This window comes from Martes martes (genome assembly GCF_963455335.1).
Source record: "Martes martes genome assembly, chromosome: 17".
Classification (NCBI taxonomy): Eukaryota; Metazoa; Chordata; class Mammalia; order Carnivora; family Mustelidae; genus Martes; species Martes martes.
This window is the reverse complement of record NC_137905.1, coordinates 47,517,540-47,527,176: the sequence shown is the minus strand read 5'-3', so window position 1 is coordinate 47,527,176 and position 9,637 is coordinate 47,517,540. Positions and strand designations below refer to the sequence as shown.

General features: G+C 52.5%; 1 protein-coding gene across 1 annotated transcript; it reads right to left on the bottom strand.

Moving 5' to 3' along the window:
• Positions 1–4,053: 4,053 nt before the first annotated feature.
• Positions 4,054–6,689, bottom strand: ZNF575 (zinc finger protein 575). The gene is made up of 4 exons (XM_080829528.1): positions 6,514–6,689; positions 6,168–6,260; positions 5,578–5,734; positions 4,054–5,120 (listed from the first exon to the last, which is right to left on the bottom strand). Exons 3-4 carry the CDS (start codon positions 5,657–5,659, stop codon positions 4,462–4,464), a joined length of 741 nt encoding a protein of 246 aa, XP_080685654.1. The 5' UTR covers positions 5,660–5,734; positions 6,168–6,260; positions 6,514–6,689; the 3' UTR covers positions 4,054–4,461.
• Between the last annotated feature and the right edge of the window lie 2,948 nt (positions 6,690–9,637).

The window sequence follows — 9,637 nt, the reverse complement described above, 5'->3', positions numbered from 1 at the left end:
TGTTTGTCCCTCTGTGGGTCCTGGGCTGGAGGCCTGGATCTCGGGAGGTGGGCTTCTCTCCTGAAGTCCGCCTCACCAGTCCTTCCCTGGGCCAGGGATATCTCCCTTTCGCCAGGGCTTTCACAGAAGTGGCTGTAGAACCATCAGCCTCCACCACAGCTAAGTTGGAAACTGAGCGGGGTGGTAGAGAATCGGGCAGAAGCTAGGACGACGGAGTTCTAGGCCAGGGCCGTGGTGTGGGGCAGAGGCCGGGAGGTGGGAACTAGCCTGGCTCCCCAGGGTCAGTTGTTTAAGAGGGTTTAGGGCCAGATCTGTCTGGAAGGATGGAGATAGTCCTCGCAGCTGTGCTCTCTGACACCGTAGCCCCCGGACCCGGGTAGCTATCTGAATGAACTCCAGTGACATGAAGGGAACGTTTACTCTGTCGGTTGCACTGGCCGCATTTCAAGTGCGCAGTGGCTGCTGTAATAGGTGCGCAGATAAAGAACATTTCATGTCACTGTAGAAGCAAAAGGACAGGGCTGTCCTGAAGGGCTGCGAGCGCCAGGTTGAGAAGCTTGGACGTTATCCCACAGCTGGGGAGGTCAGGAAGGGGTTGGAGCAGAGCAAAGGGCGGTCAGAGCTCAGTAACAAATTGCACAGACTTTATGTCTTAGACCTACAGAAATTTATCACCTTCCAGTTCTGGGTGTCTGAAGTCCAAAATGGACGAAAACTCAGGGTGTAAGCAGGGCTGTGCTCTTTCTGGAGGCTCTGGGGGAAATCTACTTTCTTGTCTTTTCCCCAGTTTCCCTTCTGTAGTCAAAGCCAGCAGTGGCCAGTGGAGTCTTCCTCATGCCACATTGCTCTGACGCTGACTCTTCTGTCCCTTCCTTCCACCTTCAAAGGTCCTTGTGTTTACCACGAGCCCACCTGGATAATCTGGGATAATCTCCCTGTTTTAAAGTGAGCCAATTAGCAACTTTGATTGCTTCCATCCTAATTCTCCTTTGCCACAAAGCAGATTCTTGGGTTCCAGGGGTCAGCATGGGGACATCTTTGGGAGGCTGTTACTTTGCCTTCTGCACCTACTGTGTGTGAGATCCGTGGAATTGTGCTGTGAAAACCAGACACTAGGGGCGTCTGGGTGGCTCAGTGGATTAAGCCTCTGCCTTCGGCTCAGGTGGTGATCTCAGGGTCCTGGAATGGAGGCCCGCATCAGGCTCTCTGCTCGGTGGGGAGCCTACTTCCTCCTCTCTCTCTGCCTGCCTCTCTGCCTACTTGTGATCTCTCTCTGTCAAATAAATAAATGAAATCTTAAAAAAAAAAAAAAAAAAACAGACACGAGGCCCCACTTTAAGGGGGCTGACACTCTGCTGGGGGAGAGACCGTGAGTGTGTTGTGCAGCATTGAGCTCGAACACAGGGTAGTGTGGTTCAGAGAGGGTCAGGAGGGAAGGCATGTCAGAGGACTGACCCCTCTGCAGGGACTTGGGAGAAGTGAGGGAAAGTCTGGCAGAACCATTCCTAGCAGAGGAAAAAGCAGGTGCAGAGGCCCCCAGGCAAGAACTGGCTTGATTTATACAAGGAGCAGCAGGAGGTCAGGGTGTTGGAGACCCAGGATCCCCCCTGGCTCAGCACTGGCCTGCTGTGTGGGTGCAGGCAAAACCCATCTCTCCTGGCCAGTTTCCCCATCTGTACCACAGCGGTTGGACAAGATCACAACTCTCAAAATGCATTTGTGTCCCTGAAACAGGGATGGTGGTGTGGTTGTTGTGGAGAAATCTTCCAGGACAGCTGTGTGTGTAAACGTTGATAGAAACTGCACTTCCAGTGTGAAGGGACTTAACCCTCCCCCTCGCATGACCTTTCCGCAAGGCCTTGCCCAGTGGACTGGGTCTTGCTAGCAGCTGGTCTAGTGGCCTAATTTGCATTTGCCTGCTCAGTGCCACCCCTGATGCTGGATACTTCCACAGACCATCTCATTCCATCCACTCATTTCAGATCTCAGATCTCAGCTAAAACTCGACCTCCTCAAGAAGGTCTTTTCTAACCCTCTATGTAATATTGTGTCTGTTGTCATAGTTATAACTTGGTTTATGGTTAAATCTACCACTCATTTCCTCTGTGATGGTCATTTCTTTCTTTCTTTCTTTCTTTTTTTTTTTTTTATTTGACAGAGCACAAGTAGGCAGAGAAGCAGGCAGAGGGTGGGGGGGGGGGAGCAGGCTCCGGGCCGAGCAGCGAGCCTGATGTGGGGCTTGATCCCAGGACCCTGAGATCATGACCTGAACCGAAGGCAGAGGCTTAACCCACTGAGCCACCCAGGCGCCCCTGATGGTCATTTCTTGTGTCTTAAGGATTCTTTCTGTACCTCTAAGGTTATGAAGGTAGTCTCCTTTATTACTTACATCCATTTTATTTTTCAAGTTTAAAGATTTTAAATCACCAGAAATTTATTTTTGTGTATGGTATGAGGTTGGGATCTGTACGTTTCCTATTGCTGCTGTAACAGATTATCCCAAGCTTCGTACCCTTAAACAAAAACAAATGTATTAGCTTATCGTTCTGTAGGTCAGTAGTCCAACTTCTGCCCCGGTGGGCTAAAATCATGGTGTCTGCAAGGCCGTGTCCCCTCTGGGGAGGATCCATTTCCTTATCTATTCCAGTCTCTAGAGGCTGCCTGAGTCCCTTGAATCATGGCCCCGAATCCCTCCGGTGTCTGCTTCCATCGGCACATCCCCTGACTCTTCTGCTTCCCTCTTTCTCACATGAGGACCCTCATGATCACATCGGACCCCCTGGAATAATCAGGATAATCCCCCCATCTCAAGATAAGATCCTTAATCACGAATCTACAAAGTCCCTTCTGCCACATGTAGACTAACAAACTCAGGTTCTGGGGAGTAGGACGTGGACCTCTTTGGGAGTCCATTATTCTGCCTCTACAGGATCCCACTTAATTTTCCTTCCAGATCTCTCAGCTCATTCACAGATGAGCCTGTCCTTGCCCCATTCACCTACAGCAGAGATCTGCAAACGACATCCCATAGGCAATTTCCAGCTCACCTACAATTCTGGTAAAGTTTCACTGGACCAGAGCCACACTCATTCATGTACCATAATGTGTGTGGCTGCTTTTGTACTCCAGGGGCGGAGCTGGGTGGTTGTGGCAGGCCCTGTGGCCTGCAAAACTAAACATATATACTATCGGGCCCTTTCCAGAAGAAGTGTGCCAACCTCCAATCTACTTGAGGGGATCGTCACTTGTCAGGACCTCCTGTGAGCAGAGGGCCATTTCAGAGCCTTCAGTTATCTTCCACTCGTCTGTTCCCATGCCAACACCGCAGATGTCTTTCCTATGACTCTGAAGTCATTCTTGGTACCTGGGCTGGGGAGCAAGGCTCCCTCCCCTACTTTGTTTTTCAAGATGGACTTGACTTCTTTGCTTTTTTTTTTTTTTTTATTGGCTCCCAATTGATTAGCGCCCACCCCCCCTCGCTAGACCAGGCCTGTCTTGTTCACTGCTGTGTGCCTACCACCCTGTGCAGGGCCCAGCATGCTACAGGGGCTTAATACACACCTGAAGAATGAAGCGCAATCCATTGTTAGCTTATTCCTATTTTATAGCAGGAGAAACAGGCTCCAGGAAGGGAAGTGACTGCGAGAGATGATGTTTGCGCCCTTACAAAGGCCTCCTAGCACTCCCATGTTATAGATAAGGCATCTGAGTCCAGAGAAGTGACAAAGCTTGTCCAGGGTCCCTTGGCTCATAAGCAGTGGGTCTGGGCTGGATCCAAAGCTTGAGTTTTAAAAAATGTTTACACTGTTGGCAGTATGCCCTTTGTTCTTGCTTTTATCATTTCATATATTTAGGGACTTGTTCCCCAACTGGACAAAGAGAGCTTTATTTCCTATAGCAACATAGTCCGTTCTCTGGCTGTATTGTGTTTCATTAGCTGGTCCCCTCTTGGTGGGCACTTGGCTGGTTTCCCAACATCCTTATGCCTTTTTCAGTGCTTGAGTTTATCTATAGGGTAAGTTCCTAGAAGTGGAATAGTTGACACAAGCATGTGAGTGTTTTAAATTTTTTATGGACAAATGGCCAAAATGGAGGCACCAATTTAACTTACAATAAGGAGAGACCCCGTTTCCCCACATTCCTCGGCAACCAACGATGCTAGCAGACTTCTTACTTTTGCCTTATAAATGGAGGGAAGAACCAGAGTCAGGGCTTGCTTTCAAACCACAGCTCCAAGCCTGTGGTTTGGGGCCCAGCGCTAAGTCTCTGTGGATGACACCTTCCCCTCCCCCAAAACAGGTGAGCAAATTGTTCCTCAGCGTTCTGGGCTGGAACCCAGTGTGGAGTCAGTCTCCCTGACAGCTGTCTGCTCAAGGCAAGTCCTTACAGCCCAGCTTAAAAATGCCACCTCTTCACTGACCCTGGCTGGTGGCAGAGGGGGCCGTGAGCCGAGGGGAGGACTCACTCGCGCTCCCCCTGGCTCTCAGCCTGGTGGTGGCGGCGCTGGTGAAGGAGCAGGAGGCGTCTTTGGCCAAAGGCCTGGTCGCAGCTGGAGCAGCGATGCCGGGCTGTGGCCTGGCTGCCCGGTGCCGTCGGGGGATCGTGACAGAGGCGATGGGCGGCCAGTTTGGAGGGGAATGAAAAAGCCTTGGGGCAGTGCGGGCACGGATAGGGGCGTGCGTCGGTGGCATGGTGCGTGTGGCGGTGGGCTGCAAGCTTGGAGGGGTAGCAGAAGGACTTGGGGCAGTCGGGGCACGGGTAGGGGCGGGCGGGTGCGTGGGTCCAGAGGTGGGCTGCCAGCTTGGAGCGGTGGCCAAAGGCTTTGGGGCAGTGTGGACACAGGTGTGGGCGGGCGCCACTGTGCGTGAGGCGGTGGGCTGCCAGCTTGGAAGGATAGGAGAAGGCCTTGGGGCAGTCGGGACACGGATGAGGCCGGGCGCCACCGTGTGCCAGCCGGTGCGTGGCCAGCTTGGATGGGTACGAGAAAGCCTTGTCACAGTCGGGGCAGCGGTGTGGGCGCTGGGGTGGGGGCCGCCGGCGGGGTCGGGAAGGCACCCCCACGGACGAGGCAGGCCCTGGAACGGACTGGCTGGGCTTCTGCGTTGAGCCCTGGGGGGGAGCTACAGGACAGGAGGGCTGGTGGGCTCCAGGCATCAGCCAACACCCTGAATCTAGGCCAGGCTTCCCTTCCCCCAGCCAACCTCAGATGTCATCTGGGATTCCTCAAATGACATGTCTCTATTCCCCACCTTCTGCCATGCATCATCCTAAGGAGCTCCGAAGGGTTACCTGGCTGGAACCCCAAAGCTACTGAGGTGTCTGTTTCTAGTATATTCCCAAGTGAACACCCTGAAATTCCGCATATCAAACCCTCTGACGCTTAATTTTCTGAGCCCTAAAAATCACTGAAGTTCCCCAAAGCCAATAGTAGGATTCCCCAGAACATATTTGTGGAGTATCCCAAATGGTCATCACCCTAGGCCTTCAAACTTTCACCGTGAGAGTCCCTCAAAATATGATTTTCTTAGCCCCAGTTCCTGTAGAATACCCCCTACCCACAGGCGGGACCGCTCTCACCTCCTCCCTTGGTTACTGGTTCCTTGCCTGCGGGACTAGGATCGGTGTCCCCGGCGGCGGACTCTGCATCTCGTTCCAGCATCTTGCTGGTCCAGGAACCCAGAGAGAGGTAGGCAATGCTGGTGATTACCAGGCTGATGGGGATAGGGCTGTAGAACTAAAATCAGGCATCAGTTGGTTTTGGAGCAAGGTCTTTTTAAGCCTAGGATCCAGAGGCGAGGGCGGAGGTTACGCGAAGGCGGAGCCTAAGAGCACAATGGGCGGGGTTTATGCAAACCTGACCCTTTCCGACTTGGACCGGCGCTGGAGCCCTCAAGCGGAGTGGGCGGGGACTCTACTACTTAAACTCGGGGGCCGCCCTGAGCGCGGAGCTGGCTAGGCCTCTAGAATGTACGGGACCTCCCCCACCAGAACCTCCCAGCCGCGGAAGCGAACCCGGGAATGGGGGAGACTATATAGACAGGTCCGAAAGCAACTCAGACCCAGGGGAGGGGCCTTCGAGCGGAGAGGACGGGTCTTTTAGAACTCCGTCCCAGGGGAGGAGCCTGAGCGGAGTGGGCGGGATTTCACCTCCCAATAGGTAGCTTTACCCGAGTCTTGGTTTAGTCTCAGTCCATCGACGCCGCGTGAACTGCTTCCTTGTGGCTAAATTTCATCCCCAGCGTGGAGGGTAGAGGGGAGACCTAGAGGGAGATGCAGAAAGAACGTGGCGTGTCTTGGCGATCCAGAGAGCCCTAATGGATTTTAACCTTGGGGTTCCAAGCGTCCGGGCCTCAATGCACGCCTCGGAATCATGGCATTCGGGCACCAACGCAGTCCCTCCAGAACCTATGCATCAGGACGCCAATCGATTCCTTTCCAGGAGATCCTGTGTCCATCCCCCAATCCACTTCCCGAACACCCAGGCGTCCAGGCCCGGACCCGTGCCCGCCTCACCTGCAGAGGGCCCCTCCCCGGGGGCGGGGCTCCAGGCCCCTCCCGCCGCGGCCGCAGCAGCTGCCGCGCTGTCCTCGGACGTGGCAAAGCTGCACCGCCGGCCGCGTGCCTAGCGACGGGAGCGGAGGGAGCGCGCGTGAGCTGCTCGGCTCAGCCTCATTTCCATCCCCTCCTCCCACGCGAGGCCGGTGTGGGGCGTCAGTAGGCATGCGCGGTCGCAATCAGCGGAGGCTGCTGCGGGGGAGAAGAAATGGAAGGAGGGGTGGGTGCGCAAGGCAAGCAAGTTGGTGAGCAAGCGCGGAGCTACGGGTAGAATGGTCGTAAGAAAGTACACTGCGGGTTGCGGGGCCTACGGTGGCTGACTGGAGTCAAGCACGTGCAGGACCTAACTGGGGGAAACTGAGCTTAGAGATCAGAGACAGTGCCCAACATATGCGCCTTCCTTTCCTATGCACCCTCCCTTTCGAGAATCCCGTCGGCAGCTTGAGTTCCTCTCCGGAGGGAGTTTGAAGAGCCGGCTGCCCATTTCACTCCTCAAAGCGTTTGCAAAGACGTCTGGCCAATTCGTGAGTAGGCGGGGCGGAACGCCAGGCTTAGAGCAAGCTGACGCCCAATAAAAAACATGTTATTTGCATAGCGCCCCGGCATCGTTCGTCATTGGGTAATTCAAGAATCTCAGCCCCTCCCACTCCGATGCCGCGGTTTTGGTGTTAGCGTGGGAATGGGGGCGGTGGTTCCCGAAGCATCACTGCGGAGGTTCTTGGGAGGGCTGGAGCTCTTGGAGCCAGGCCCAGGGTGGCACGCTTGGCACCTTTCCCTGGGCCGTAATGGTGCACTTTTCCGCCCACCACGGGAGTGACCGTGAAGTGCCCATTAAAATGCCCTGCATGGGTGGGTCTTCAGTCTAATAACCCACAAGGTCTGGCGAGTCCTGGGAGCTGTGGGAGTTAGACGGTGGGGTTATTCGAGCTTTGGAGCCAGATGGCCTGAGTAACTGGTTGGCTCCGCCACTTTCTAGCTGTGTAATCTTGGCCAAGTCTCTCCACCTTTCTGGGTTCTTAGGACGAAATTCAATAATCAATGGAAAGTTTAGAACAGTGCCTACAGTGGTCAGTACATGTTACCAGTATTACCTCTTGTTTTTATTGTGCCTTGAACTAGGCCATGATGGGATCAAGGTTGTCCCAGAACAGCAAGCGCAGAGAGCTCAAGGTGGGAAAGAGCATGCTGTGTTCGGAGGATCTTTCCTACCTCGATGTTCCAAACTTACCTTACTTCCAGTGCTGGTATACCCATAGTCTATCCTACCCCAGGGCCTTTGCACTAGTGGCTCCCTCTGTCCCCGCAAGGTCATTTCTCCATCACATTGGTTGTCTGACCGCCCCCCCTCCCCCGCCTGCTCTTGTTTCAAATATTTGGCACTGTAGAAGGCCTCCCCTGTCCACCCTAGCTTGTGGAGCCCCCTTCCCTCCATTACTCTGTTGTCACATCTCCCTCCCTACATAACACAGCATACCTGTCCTCTATACTATATGCTCTGTTAAGATGAACAACCTATCTTGTTTATCACTCTGTCCAGAACAGAGCTTAGCACATAGGAGGTGTCCAATAACTCTCTATCAAAGAAATGCTGGAAAGCATTAACAGCCATAAACTCTCTGTGATGGGAAGATAGAATGATGAGGACAACGGAGAACTTGAGGTCAAAGAGTTAGAAAGAGGCCTAGCTGAATGGGAAACCAAGGGTTTTAAATATGGGAAGTGACATGAATGAGTTTAACTTTTCATACACTCTTTTTTTAAAAACTCTTTATTAGGTTATGGAAAATTTCAAACACAACCAAAAGGAAGAGGAAGAGTCTAATCAGCCCGTCACCAGCCCATCACCCAGGTTCATCATGACAAATCTTATTTCATCGTCCCCGTGCCCCTTAAGGTCCTTGAAGCAAATCCCACACATTTCATCCAGAAACACTTCAGTGTGTGTCTCTAAAAAATAAGGACTTTCTTTCTTTCTATCTTTAAACACAACCCAAAGTATCATTACCAAACTTTCAAACTTTAGAGTCATTTCTTTACCTTATCATATTTCTCCCTGGCCCCCTGTATATCTTGTGTGTGTGTGTGTGTGTGTGTGTGTTTCCTTTCCAGAACAATGTTCGCTTTCAAACATACAGAAAGTGTGAGAAAATAGAATTGTTCTCTGCGTTAATAATACCAGTGGCGCCAGCATCAACAATTTTCTACTGATGGCCCATGTTGTTTCACATCTCCCACCCACTCCTCCCAGATGATTGTGAAGCTATATGTGACATCATATCCCATAAGTATCTTTTTATTACACTAGGTGTGTCTGCATCGGGATCTAAACAAGATCCACACGCTGTGTGTGTTTTCTGTGATTCTTCAGTCTCTTCGTCATTGACATTTTAAAAGGTTTGCTCTGGTTGCTGCATAAAATAGACTGTAGGGAGGCAGAGCAGAAGCCAGAAGCCCAGTGAGGTGGCTGTTATATATATATATATTTTAAAGATTTTTATTTATTTATTTGACAGACAGAGACCACAAGGAGACAGAGAGACAGGCAGAGAGAGGAAGGGAAGCAGGCTCCCGGCCGAGCAGAGAGCCCGATGCGGGGCCTGATCCCAGGACCCTGGGATCATGACCCGAGCCGAAGGCAGAGGCCCTAACCCACCGAGCCACCCAGGCACCCCTGGCTGTTATATATTAATTACGCTATTAATTACCAGCATTTATTTGGCACTTATTGATTTATGTATTTATTTGACAGACAGACCACAAGTAGACAGAGAGGCAGGCAGAGAGAGAGAGGAGGAGGCAGGCTCCCTGCTGAGCAGAGAGCCTGATGCGGGGCTCGATCCCAGGACTCCGGGATCATGACCCGAGCCGAAGGCAGAGGCTTCAACCCACTGAGCCACCCAGGTGCCCCTATTTGGCACTTTTTATATTCCTGAAACTGTCTCTTGGGCACTTTGTATACATTCTTTCATTTCATCCTGACAGTGGCTTTTTAAGAGGAGGCGCTCCCATTTCCCCCCCACACACACAAGAGGGGAAAATGAGGCACAAGGCAGGAGTCACACAGCCTGGAGAAAGCACGGTC

Coding starts and splice junctions, on each gene's coding strand:
- ZNF575 (XM_080829528.1), bottom strand. CDS start 5,659: ATGCTGGAACGAGATGCAGAGTCCGCCGCCGGGGACACCGATCCTAGT. Junction 5,121..5,577: donor ACCAGTAACCAAGGGAGGAG/GTGAGAGCGGTC, acceptor CCTGTCCTGTAG/CTCCCCCCCAGGGCTCAACG.